The sequence below is a fragment of the Xyrauchen texanus genome, chromosome 7 (assembly GCF_025860055.1).
Source record: "Xyrauchen texanus isolate HMW12.3.18 chromosome 7, RBS_HiC_50CHRs, whole genome shotgun sequence".
Lineage (NCBI taxonomy): Eukaryota > Metazoa > Chordata > Actinopteri > Cypriniformes > Catostomidae > Xyrauchen > Xyrauchen texanus.
Window position 1 is genome coordinate 38,290,637 of NC_068282.1, and position 14,146 is coordinate 38,304,782.

Sequence of the window (14,146 nt, forward strand, 5' to 3'; positions counted from 1 at the left end):
CCTGTGATGTCACAAGTTACACAAATTCCAAATGAGGTTTAAATTATCTCTTATATGTCAAAAGATCAATGAAAATTTGACCCCTTTAAACAATCAGGCAAAATTCCAGCTGCAAGATGCAGGCTAATGTTACAAATGTGAAAAAATTGGATGAGTGCAAAACACATTTCACTCACATACCTCTATATACTACAAGGGGAAAGAAGAAAATAAAAACCAGGCTGCACGACACCAATAGGCCCACTCTGGGAATGCCAGAGTTGATGAAGGGGTGCCACACACACCAGAATTTTATACTGGCAACTACTTATGATGGGCTTATTTTGCCTTTGCAATCAACCTAATTAGCAGAAGCACAGGTAATAACAATGAGTGGCGTTTCATTGAAGCAACACCACTCAACGAAGGAACAAGAGCTGTGCTTCCTGCTACAATCACATCAACTAGTGCATCAGTTTGGGCCTGGACTTGCCTGGACTATCTGTTGGTCCAACCAATGGAAGATAAGGAGAAAGTTTCGGGAAACCTATTTGAAAACAATCATAATTTTCGCAGTTCTGTTTGGTGATGCTGACTAGCAGCTCAAAAATGACACACTAAACTTTAATTCTTCTGTTCTTTAAGAAATGTAAAACCTTCATTAAAGAAATGTTCTGTGTTCAATACAAATTAAACTTAATCGACAGAATTTATGGCATAATGATGATTTTCCTCATTATTTTGATTCATCCTTCATTTATTTAAGATCAGAATGTGTCTTTCATTTACTCAGCATCTTTATGATTCAGCACATGTACTCATTTTTACTGGGTTTTTTTCTAAACATGAAGGCTGCCCAGACCCTGAGGTTGTGTGGTACAAGGACGAGCAACCTATAAAGGAGACCCGCCACTTCCAGATTGACTATGAAGAGGATGGTCACTGTAGCCTTGTGATCTCAGAGGTTTGCCCTGACGATGACTCCAAGTACACTTGCAAAGCCGTCAATAGCCTGGGAGAAGCCAGCTGCACCGCTGAACTGATGGTTGAGTTTATGCAGGAGGAGGAGGGAGAGGGGGACGGTGAAGGTGAAGGTGAGGAGGAGGAACAACAGGAGTGAATAATGATGGATGAGCGATGGTGTTAGAAAGAGATGCCAAAGAAACTATGAATCTCTGAAACATCTACACACTTTTAATGCTTTTTTTCTTACAGACACAGACTGTCTTTCACCAATGCAAATGTTTGTACACAATCTTTGTGTTTCTTCATACTGTCTAGCATACTTTGCAAAGAGAAAACCTTTTTTTGTGTGTGAACACTCTTTGCCAAGATCAAAGACATTCCAGCTTGTGCCTTTCTGTCCAGACAATTACCCCAACTGATTTACCAAAATGAACAAAAAATAATAAATAAAAACATTGATGTTGGGGCATTTGGCCTTCCAAAGAATTCTATCACTCTATTTGGCTTATTACATTATTTCAAACCATCCACGTAAGTAATTTTTTTGTGTGGCATGAAACTTTTGTGTGCACATTTTTAGTCTGCACTGTTGTGCAATCTAGCAGTAACAAAATTACATTGCTTTTTTACACTGATCTAGTTTACCACAGCGTTTTAATATCAATATGAAGCCATGAATATTATTTAAATACTGTTGGAGACCTTACTGTATAAAGATACGAATTATTAGCATTTTTTAAATATAATGAGTGTATTGGCAATAGTTAGTTAATAGCTACCAGAATTAATGTTTATCCTAAATGACTGAATGTAGTTAATGATGAAAGTGACCCACATAAGTACCTTAAATTGTACACCATTATTCTCTGTCATGGCTAGAAATTTGAAAGATAGATAGTAAAATCCTGAATTATCTGTGCTTCTTCTGCTTTGAGTTCAAAATGCTTTTGTGGAGTGAACCTGCTTGCATTACAGAGCAATGAGGTGAATGTTGGGCAGCAATCTTTAATACCACCCCATATTTATAGCATGTGGGGTGGTACTCAAACCTTTTTTTTGTTTGTTTGTTTTTTGACTTTTTCACTTAACCTATTTTGGCTTATTTCCCTTCACATCCCAAGCTTCTGTTGAAGTAGTGTATTACAAATAGGCTAAAGTGAACTGAAGACTACCCAACAAGAAGAGTGTAGAAAACAGATGTGTAGATCATGTTATATAATAAGTACATCTAAAGAGCTCTGTATGTTAATTTAGGTTTATTCAGCATAAATTGCAATGATTATCTGAACACTGGTAAAGCACCATGTTTGCTGTTACTTGTCAGAATTCCAGCCACAATGGTTAATATAAATGGGTGTTTCTTCAACTCTCATTAGTTTATTTAATGTGTCTACTAACAATATTCAACAGTTTATGTACATGCACCACATGAGATTTATATCATTTTTGTCATTTTTTCAGAAGGTCATGAAAATTCCCACCACAGTATAATTTCCACCACAAATTCTACATAGTGTTTAATTCCGTGATGGAAATGATGGTGATGGAAATTACATTGTTAATGTTTTTTTAAAATAAAATGGTAGACTCCTTTGTCTAAGGCTGGTTTTTATAGTTAACATTTGATGTACCTAAATACACATAATGAAATAATATGTTCACACTTTTTGCATAATTTGGCAAAATTACAGCTTGATTGGAAATAATATTTGATTAAAATATTCAGCTCACATGTGATATATATTGATTGTTCTTTTTTTTCTTCAAACATCACTTGTCTCATATTTTATCTCAAGCACTTCACAATCACTATTGTCAGTTTGGTTAACAATAACACTAACATTTGAAATAACTGCATCAAGTGCAATATTGTGTGGTGTGGTTAAAATGATGCCAAAACTTTTTTTTTTTTTAATTGACAGAAATCCTTTTCACACAAATCAATAAACCTTTAAATTGTTTATGTTTATTTTATCCTTTGTTTAGATTATTGCATATTTAAACATGTATTTTAGGACCAAAGCTTTATATAGACCAAAGGCTTATAACTCTACAAATTGACAAAGCTGAGACACTCAGCCTAAGAAACTGCTGAATAATCACACACACAAAAATATTATTATTATTTTTCTGATTTAGCATTATTTATTTTGGGGGTGCAAATAAGGTAGCTCTGAAAAAAATTGTTTTGCTCCCAATCATGTAAAAACTGGATACACATTCAAATACAACAATGACCAATGGTATGCTTTCAAAGGCATGCAGGCATGAGTAACGAGATCTCATTCAGTTCTATTCTGTGTCATTTGTGTCATCGAGTCTTTGTTATGTACTTGGCACCATCTGATCTTGGGCATACTGTATGTAATTAGAGTGAACAATCCTCTCTGCCTATATCTGAATAACTTCCACCTCTGGTTGCAGCGATCGGAATCCTAATACGATTGGTTTAGCGTTCCATGACTCTGGACAAAGAAACACACAATTTTGATAAAGTCATCTGATCCAGGAAAGCTAACGTATTTTTAGCCAGATACCACGCAACCCAGTCTCACACCATGTGCCATGTGTACATTGTGTTTTGTGTGGATTATCTAATGATCTATCCATCTGATTACCTTGTGTGTGGGCTCATTTTAACAGGAATCTCCTCCTCTAAGTATGTGATATTTATGTTCTTTTTATTTTTCTTAAAGTTATAAGTGAAAACACAGCTTATAAGCAACACCTGTTTGTGTAACATGCATGTCATGCATAACATGCATGTCAAAGACATGTACTTAACCATTACTCTATTTATTAACTATTTTTGTCTGGGAGTAAAACAAATCAGCTGGTTGTATTCTGCTCTTTATGAGCTTTTTATCGATATATGACAGATGGCTATTTGATCAGTGTAATGTTTTTAACGATAACAAAACTATGTACAGTGCTTATTTATTAAATAATCAAAACGGAACACTTCAGAATTTGACTACAAATTTTAAAGCACTTTTTCAGTTTTGGTCATAATGCCTACATGTACCATGTAATCTTTTAAACAATACCTGTTTTGTGTTGGTCAAGACTGTAGTTAATAATATTTTGATAATTATTTGTTGTGCCTTGTCTCGGTCTGGGACAGGCTAAAACAATCAGGCTAAAACAATCAAATCTATACATAAAATAGATTTTTAAGGTGACTTTGAAAGAAAAAGTTTGAAATATGTCTAAATAAAAATCAGTCCCTATAGGCATTCAATTGCCTGAAGTTGAAGAAACAATATGCATATTTTGACCATATTGGTATTTTTAATAACATCTTAACATGCTGTAAAAAACATAAAAACATAACAGTATTTAACTTACTAATTTAATACATTTATTTTTTGATAATAATTATTTTTAGATTGTTTTTAGAAGCCCTTTGCCTCTTTTATATGTGGTATTTTTTAATTAATATTTTTTTTTATTTCTTAATGTGTGTAGAGTTACCTGCTCACAGTGTTTCAGCAGCAAACACTGTTAACACAGTGAACAATAAAATATACAAATTGATTAGATTTATGTTTTTCGTGATCTTAAAAATTTTTAAAGATAGGTGTATGCTAGTTAGTTTTGTAGACAAATATCAAATGTATTATTATTATTACAAAACAATTTGTAAAATGTAAATACATTTTTCAATGGATGAGGCCTGGAGGTTGGAGTAAAAATTGTCAGCAAGAGCCTAGGCTAAAGTTGCTTGAGAGAATGCTAAGAGTGTGCACAACTGTTATCAAGGCAAAGGGTGACAGCTTTGAAGCATGGGTGTAGCAATCATTTTAAAAGTGAAGGGGATGGAATGTTTGGTGCAAGATGAACATAAGTATATAAGATATATATTTTTATATTAATTAAAGGGATAATTCACCAACATTTTTTTTCACTCATCATTTACTCACCATCATGATATCTAAGATTTGTCTGACTTTCTTTATTATGCTGAACACAAACAAAGGTTTTTAGAAAAATACCTCAGGTCCATACAATGCAAGAGAATTGTGATTAGGTATTTGAAGCTCCAAAAAGGAGATAAATTTAGCATTAAAGTAATTCACATGACTCCAGTGGTTTAATGATTGTCTTCTAAAGTGATCCAGATGGTTTTGTGTGAGAGCAGACTAAAATATATCTAAGAGTGCTAGATGGTGCCATAGGAATTGTAATCGAGCTTGTAATCATGATCGCCAATGAGACTGCTATCAAAATGTACAGTGAAAAGGAGTTACATTTTGATATGTTCTCACCCAAAACCAGCTAGATCACTTCAGAAGACATTAATTAACCCACTGATGTTTGATGGATTATGTTTATGCTGACTGTATCTCATTTTTGTAGCTTAACATTTTTTGTCACTGTTGCATTGTATGGACCTACAGAGTTGGCATATTCTTCTAAAAATATGTGTTTGTGTGCTGCAGAATAAAGAAATGTATACACATCTGAGAAGGCATGAGGGTGAGTAAATTATTTTTGGGTGAACTAACCATTTAAGTCCAGAATCAACTTTATGCTGTTTTAATAAACCAATACTAGGTCAAATTAAAAGTGAGTACATGGAATTTACTAATTTCATTTAACAGAAAGCTTTAGATTTCATTTAGCCTATAAAAGGGGTAATTCTTGCATTTAGGATATATTTGTACCTGATCTAAAAAAAAAAAATTTAAACAAAAAAAAACTTTTGTGGGTATAACTTCATATAATCCGGTTGATTTAATCATATTAAAGGTGCACTCAGTAGTGTTTGTCTTTGTGTCATCTTGGACTTACACTGACACTTAGCGGCTTGGATGCAGAATCATTTCAAATCAATAGTTTTCAGTTTCAGATGCCATTGTAGAAATTTGTGGTAACAGACAGCCATGATTACTTATCAGTTAGTGAAAGTGTCAAATAACAGGACGGTTACTCAGATTAAGCCAGAAGAATTCGGCTGGTCATGTGATTCTAATATGGCAGCCCCCATGTGCGGACCCTCTCCATGTAAAACAAATCAGCTTTTATAAGGTTACTGAAAAGACTGCAGTCTTCATTTTAATGTGAGTTGTCATGATTCCCTACATATATTGCAAAATTACAATTCATGTCTTTAGGAGTTCAACTTTTTTAATGAGGAACAATTACTTATTTACTTTTAAATTATATTTTTCATTTTAAAAGCAGTTCATTTAAATGTTACCACACGAAGCACATTTTTACCTAACACAAGCTACCTGACAAAATGTTTATATGGATTGGTAAAAAATTAAACAACCATTCTTTGAATAATCTAAAATGTAAAATAAGATGGTTTAACATTTTTGGTCACTACATAATTCCAATATTTGTGACATATTTTTGATTACTATCATTCTAAAATGTTTAATAATACAGATTGAGTGGGTGTATCAAAATGATTGACTGGTAGTAGGCTATAAACAGAAAAAATAAATATCATAGTAAATATGTTTAGTTTCTGAATAAGATTTTGGGACGTTACCATACATTTAGAATGTTGCTTGTTATGTGCAAAAAATTGCATATCACAATAGAAGATACTCGCACTTTCTAAACTACAAATACCAGCATGCAACAGAACAAAACATTGCCTCCCCCTCGACTCCTCAGCATGGCTTTTTGGCACTCCCCAGCGGGGGATTGGTGCTGAAAGACTTCATTGTGTCGGGGATTGAATGGGGGAGTTTGCGTTAAATCGAAGTCCGTCTGTTATCATCACCACATCACGGATTAACTGGAGCTCGAGCCATGCCGCAAAACACCAGCGGTGCATTTATTGTGCGTGAATCTGATAAATACGCTTTGCTTGTAACACGCTGCCGTTGAGAAATGTACGGAGGGCCCGGACAGAAACGGAATTACAATGTAGGGATGCTATTGTCGAAGTCTTGCATCTGATCCAGTGCTCTGTGGGTTTGCATCGATGGAGAGGGCGTCTAGTCGCCTATAAAATCTTTTTGCTTGCTTTTTGGCTCTTGGTTATATTTTGGAGTTCGTTATATTTTTCGAAAGGGTTAACCGTCGCTGGGCATCAAAATCAGGAGCAGACAAAAAACATGGGGAACGCAGAGAGTATGGATGCTCAGCTCACAGATTTCAGGGCGAGAGGCAACAAACCCCCCAAACTGCCCTTGCCGGACCCCGCCGAACTGGAGGAGAGATTTGCAATCGCATTGGTAATTTTCACTTCTCACATTATATGTTGTGATTCCCAGGAAAAAAAAAACCGTATCATGTGCACAACTAGTATGGAAGCTGGCAGCCCACGCCAGCACACACGCCTCTATTGTGTGGGGTTGGCAGCGAGCAATGCTTTGATGCTGTTTGCGCGTGCATGATAGCTACTAATTGTAGACGCGCGGCTCTTTTATTATGAAATGCTTTGGTTTTTAAATCTATTTTTGGGCGTACCAAAATTATGATCTTTGAGGTTTTAGTTAATTCTTATAGCGGTGATTATGCTTTAATGTATGATTTTAAGGAGTCTGTCCTTATTCCAGCCAGCGCTGCGTGCTGCTCTGTAGGCCACTGTATTCACTGCATTTGCTTTTAAATAGGGATTGCTCTTTGGTGCTTTATTTAACAGGATGAATGAAAAGTCCCTGTATTTAAATGCATTAGACTACGTAGCACTAAAGTGGCACTATGATCTTGTTAGATGAAATTGTACAACCTGTCTGATTGTTGTCTGTATTGCCTGGGACCTGCATCATTTTGAGAGTTTGTCCTGCTGAAGGTTTCATTTGATCTTGCTTGGGTTATTTCGGCTGTCCTTTGCTTAAAATGTTCTATCATTAGAATCCAAAGTCTAAATAAATAGTAGTATGAGGTGGTGTAAATTTCCCCCCAGAGACACTAAATTACCATCTGAGATCAATAAGGTGTATCTATGACTCTGTTATTGTCTGTATTCTACCAATGACTTTGATTAGACCCATTTTGGTGTTATTCATGTAACTACAATACTTTGATTAGCCTGACATTCAAAACCACATTCTTGACAAGCTTTGGTGGTTCAAACTTAAAGGGTCTTTAATCAATATGCTTTGATTGGGTCATCAGTTACTTATCTCCCTGATTTGATTTGCAGTGTACTCAAAGGGTCACATGTCATTTGCTTAGGTTAGAGACCTGCACTGTCAAAATCAAATCAGTGCATTGAGAATCCAACTCAAAGTGTGCAAATTTGCATAACCGCTTCATGTGTGGTCATTTGTGTTTGTATCTGCATTTGTGCATCTGAGTGAAGAAATGGGGGGATGCTACCATGTTTTCACAGATTTGCATCATAAATTCTACCCCAGTATTGACTTCCACTGGAATCAGAGGATTTTCTCCCATTAAGCAAGGTGTTGTATTATTCCCAAATAGGGCAGAAAGTAAGAAAACCCTTTGTTCATATGGAACTTGGGTATGTTTCTGTCAGGTGTCTTCCAACCCTGGTTTTGCACATGGGACTCAATTCAATTCTCCATACGTATTCTATTAATCCATCACACTGCATAATATTTGTACCTTATAAGCTTAGTGCATAACTTATGTGTAACAACCATTATAGAGGGGTAATGGAGAAGTTGGCATGTCTTGCAGTGTCACATGCTGTACTCAATCTATAACTATTTTAAATATAATTTTGCCCTTTCTGTTATAATTATCATGCATGGCATTTTTATGACCTCATGTTACTACACATGTAATGGTACTGTTAAACATTCGTTTATCACACTGCAGGGCCATTATAATTGAACTAGTGAAGGCAAAAAATTTACAATGGTGGAAACACTTGAATGGTGAAAGAAATTGTGACCAGTCACAGCACCTAAAATATATACCCACACAACTTTTCACCTAAAATCTTAATGTTGATTCAAAAAATGTAATGGACATATTATGCATCAATTGCACAAAGGCATTTCTAACTGGCTCTCACTTTGTAAAATGTTTTTGGGATAGAAGGAAATTTGAATGCTGTTGACGTGGTTCTGTATAAAGCACTTATTAGAGGAGAATGTGGTTGTTTTGAAGATGCTTAAGCCATTTGAGAAAATCATACACTGCGGGGTGATTACTTTTTGAGTAAGTAAAGATGAAAAATTTATGGTGTCTCAGGAATTCATTTCAAGGATGTTTTGATGAGCATGTTATGTACAGAATGAAGACATGCATGAGGTAGATAAATGGATTGAGTTGTAGAAGAAGGTTAACTCTCTCTTACTCTCTTTCTGCCTCAGAACTCTATGAACCTTCCTCCAGATAAAGTGAGGCTACTTCGACAGTATGACAACGAAAAGAAATGGGAGCTGATCTGTGATCAGGTGAGATTAACTGTTTACACCCATTTTGCATAAGCATTATAATCTGTCCATAATGTTCATGAAAAACCCTGCTCTAACCATTCCAGTGGTCTAATTATTCTCTTAAAAGGAACAAAATAATTAGCAGAAATCTCATAGCTGTTGCATAATCATATCTTAGTCCAGTGGTCCTCTACTCTTTTGATTTAAAGCCCATGTTTACATTAGATGTCTAGTGGCCACCAAATACAGTACCAAATTTACTGAACAAAATAAATAATTGTCATTTAAATCAGTCATGAAATGTATTAACATTATGATGAATGCATACACCTATGAGCCAAAAAATTATGACCACTCACAGGTGAAGCAAATCATTTAGATTATCTCCTAACAAGGCCACATGTCAAGGTCTGGGTAGATTAGATGGTAAGAGAACAAACAGTTCTCATAGTCAACATGTTGAATGCAGGAGAAATTGGCAGGAGTAAGACCTGAGTAACTTTGAAAGGGCAGAATTGTTATGAACCACTGGGTCAGAGCATCTCTGAAACGGTTGGGCTTGTGGGGTTCTCCCGGTCAGCAGTGGTGAGTATCTACTGACAGTGGTCAGAGGAGGGACAAACCAGCAACAGGGTGTTGGGTGCCCAAGGCTCATCGATGCGCAAGGGCAGCGAAGGTTACCCTGTCTGGTCTGAACTGACAGAAGGTCTACTCTGGCAAAAGTCACAATTTTAATGATGGTAACGGGTGGAATGTGTCACAACACACAGTGCATCACACCCTGCTGTGTATGAGGTTGCGTAGCCGCAGACCAGTCAGAGTTACCATGATTACCCCTGTCCACCATCGAAAGCTCCTACAATGGGCACGCTATCGTCAGAACTGGACCTTGGAGTAGTGGAAGAAGTTCACCTGGTCCGATGAGTTCCTTTTACCTGGGGAAGTGATGTCACCAGGATGAACTGTGGGAAGATGACAAGCCGGTGGAAAGAGTGTGATGCTCTGGGTAATGTTCTGCTGGGAAATCCTGGGAGTATCTGTACGATGTGCTTGATCAACAAGTCCAATCCATGGCAGCTCCACCTTGCAACTTGCAGACTTATGACAGATTTTAAAGTTTTATTGGATGTACAGCCTTTGACATCAACAACAAAAGATATGGGAAGCACTGTCTCCTCCCTTTTAAAAGTTGATAAGCCAATTTAAATTATATATATTGAAGGTGAATCTTTGGCCCAGTCTGAGGTCCTGAGTGCTCTGGAACAGTTTTTATTAGGGATATCTCTGTATTTTGCTGTGTTCAGCTTTCCTTCAACTCTGACCAGTCCCCCAGTGCCTGCCACTGAAAAACACCCCTGCAGCATGAATCTACCAACACCATACTTCACCATTGGGATGGTATTGTGCAGGTGATGAGTGGTGCCTGGTTTCCTCCAGACAGGACACTTGGAATTGAGGTCAAATCTTTGTTTCATCAGACCAGAGAATCTTGTTTCTCACAGTCCTTTAGGTGCTTTTTTGCATATCTTGTACTGAGGAAAGTCTTCCGTCTGACCACTTTGTCATAAATCCCAGATTGGTGGATTGTTGCAGTGATGGCTGTCTTTGTGCAAGTTTCTTCCATCTCCACACATGATCTCCGGAGCTCAAACAGTGACCATGGGGTTCTTGGTCACCTCTCTTGCCAAGGCCCTTCTCCCTTGACTGCTCAGTTTGGCTGGGCGGCCAGCTCTAGGAAGAGTTCTGGTTGTTCCAAGCTTCTTCCATTTAAGAATTATGGAGGCCACTGTGCTCTTGAGAACCTTCAATGCTGCCAAATTTTTTTTGTAGCCTTCCCCAGATCTGTGCCTCGACACAATCCTGTCTCTGAGCTCTGCAGGCAGTTCCTTTGACCTCATGGCTTGGTTTTTGCTCTGATATGCATTTTCAGCTGTGAGACCTTATACAGACAGGTGCATGGCTTTCCAAATCATATCCAATCAATTGAATTTGCCACAGGTGGACTCCAATCAAAGTGTAGAAACATCTCAAAGATGATTTAGAGAAATGGGATGCACCTGAACTAAATTTCATGTGTCATAGCAAAGGGTCTGAATACTTATGTCATTGTGACATTTAATTTTTTCTTTTTAATAAATATGGTTTTTGCTTTATCATTATGGGGTATGGAGTGTAGATTGATGTGAAGGAAAAAATAATTAATCATTTTAGCATAGTGCTGCAACATAACAAAATGTGAAGAAAAAAAAATTAAGGGGGTCTGAATTATACCTGTCAACACTCCTGTTTTTCCTAGGAGCCTCCCGTATTTCACACCCATCTCCTGCCCCCCTCCTATTTTGTTATTTCTCCCGGGAAACTCCCGTAATTTGTATGGCCCAAACCTCGTTATAGGAATAATCACATCAATATATTATTCCAAGGTTGTCCCGTTGCCAGATCTTGTATACAACACAACCTACTCACACAATCTACTCATCATACAAATTTTAACCCATTTGTGGCCTCAACCTGGCAACCTACAACCATTTGCGCTGTTGATATTTGCGCCGGTAGTAGATGCAGGAAGTTGAATCAAGCATCACTGGTTGATGGGAGGAGAAGACTCCAGTGGTGCTCCGGCGAAAAAAACAAAATATACATTTAACAACAGCTGGACGGAAGAATTTAATTTCATATCTCTAAGCTATGTTGACAAAGCCCACGCCTTTTGCAATGTGTTTCGCACTGATTTTAATATCGGACATGGTGGGAAAAATTACATTACTCAGCATATTAAATCAAAACGGCACAATTTGTATGTATTTAGCCTGCCTCTGCCATCCAGCACTCCAGATATAAAGGCCTTAAAGTGCAGAGGAAAGTTCCTTTATCAACAACCACCACTAAGTAAACAGATCCTTTATTAAAAAGTTCTCTCTACATCCACCCTATCATCTCACCATGGCTACACTGACGTAAAAGAAGAGGGCATGCCTGGTGAAATGTTTGTTGAGGTGAAAGAGTGTGAAATGCCTGCCGTCTAAATAATGAATGATCATATCTCCGTGATTGCCAAGACTGAAATGTGGTTTAGAAGTGATTGGCTGAAAGTGAAACTCTATTTGTGTGGAGCTGAATGATTGGGAATTACAACAGATGATATGACTGAAAAAAAAAAAAAGAATGTTCTCTCAGTAAATGTTTCATGTTGATGTTGGTGAGGGAGGTTTTGAACTTGCTTCAAGAGAAGTGTTAAATATAATGTAAATTAAATATAGCTTAATTTGTGTCTAACAGGAACGGTTCCAAGTGAAGAATCCTCCTCATACGTATATCCAGAAGCTCAGAAGCTTTCTGGACCCTGCCGTCACCAGGAAGGTGAGTTCCTATACATATGCATACCGTCTCTATGGCATTTCATCTGCTCTATTATTAGATCACTAAGATCTGGGCCAGTAACTCAAATGATGTAGGTTCAAACCCTGCATGGGTGATCACCATTGTGCACTTGAGCAAGTCACTTAAGCCAAGGTTGCTCCAAGATTACTCTTTTTGTAACTTAGCAGGGTATCCACGGTTCATTAAAAAGTATTTAAAGATATTAAATCAGTTTGGTGAAAATTAAGGCCATTAAAAGGTATTAAAAAGTCTTAAATTACAAACCTGAGGTATTATTTTTGGGTTGTTCTAATATTTCTCTGCTTGGGTCATACGGTTGAATGAAAATCTTTCACATCTTGCAGATAGCGGTGAATAGAGTGGTTTTCACGTGTGTGCTCAGTGTACATATGCGCTCTAATCCCATGAGTGCTGCTCCGGGGCTCGAGATATTCCCCATTAATTTTCTCCATTGTCATTTCAACATTAACAGACTGGGCGATTACATGAGAGAAGACACATTTCAGTAAATTGTACTGTATCTTTCAACATACACTCAGAAGTTCATTCATGCTTTTTGCGTGCTATAAGTTGGAGAGAGAGCGTGCAGTGCCCCGCTCTGTTTGAATGGCCAGCTACCGCAATCTGTCACATGCACCATTAAAGAGTATAAATACCAGGAACTAAAAACTAAATGTTTTTCATTTTGGTTCGTTCTGACCAAAAATGGTTCAGAAGTTCTGCAGCCTCCTTTCCAGAATATTACCGGTTAGAATAAAATAAGAGAACGGTTAATAACATTCTTTTTAAAATGACAGTACTCTGTGCTATAAGGGTTGGATGACATACCACTTGTAGTGTTGCCAGATCTGGCAAGAAAAACAAGCTCAAAATTAGACACTTGCCTCACCAAAATAAGCGAAAAATAAGCTTTTTTTTTTTCATGTGTGGAGGATTTATCGGCACAGAAATCATAAGCAGTTAATTAACAGATAAGTATATTAAGCATCAAATCTGTATTAATGCATCATATCTAACAGTAATTCAGTAAAGACTTGGAAACAACTGAGAAATGTACCTCTAATAATGTTTTCCTTGTATATGGATTAGCCTTGCAAGGCTAATATGTAGTAATTAGACATCGTTGTTAAAAAGGTCTTCATTCAGAGAATGCGACATCCACAATGGGCAATTAGGCAAAGAAATGTGTGATGCAGAAGTTTCCTTCAGGATCAAAGCACATGTTTCATGTAGTGGTGTAGTTCCAATAATTTACTGTGATAAACCCTTTGGCCTTTGCTTTCATTAAATAATTATCCGAACAAAATGAACCTGTTATAACCATTTACCTGCATTTATAACTAACTTTTTAACTCCGCAGCTACTAAAAATCACTTTGTTCCTGATAAATACAACATTTATTGTTTGAATTTTGAGATAACAGTCACGTGATTTAAAAGCTTAAACTAAAATAGTGGTTCTCCAAAATTACATCTGAAATGGAGTGTGACACAATTTGTGCA

At 36.9% G+C, this 14,146-nt stretch overlaps 2 protein-coding genes across 4 annotated transcripts in view; both read left to right on the top strand.

Annotated features, from left to right (window-relative positions):
• mylkb (myosin light chain kinase b) overlaps positions 1-2,538 on the top strand; it is a 37,587-nt gene extending 35,049 nt beyond the window's left edge. Inside the window, exon 17 of the mRNA XM_052130817.1 lies at positions 831-2,538. Within this exon, the coding sequence (XP_051986777.1) occupies positions 831-1,099 (269 nt within the window). The 3' untranslated portion in view covers positions 1,100-2,538. The remainder of the gene's footprint in view (positions 1-830) is intronic.
• A 4,081-nt stretch (positions 2,539-6,619) lies between these two features.
• Positions 6,620-14,146, top strand: part of fmnl2b (formin-like 2b) — a 38,243-nt gene continuing 30,716 nt past the window's right edge. For all 3 annotated transcript variants that reach the window (XM_052130814.1, XM_052130816.1, XM_052130815.1), the window contains exons 1-3: positions 6,620-7,142; positions 9,198-9,281; positions 12,543-12,623. In XM_052130814.1, the coding sequence (XP_051986774.1) occupies positions 7,023-7,142; positions 9,198-9,281; positions 12,543-12,623 (285 nt within the window). In that variant the 5' untranslated portion in view covers positions 6,620-7,022. The remainder of the gene's footprint in view (positions 7,143-9,197; positions 9,282-12,542; positions 12,624-14,146) is intronic.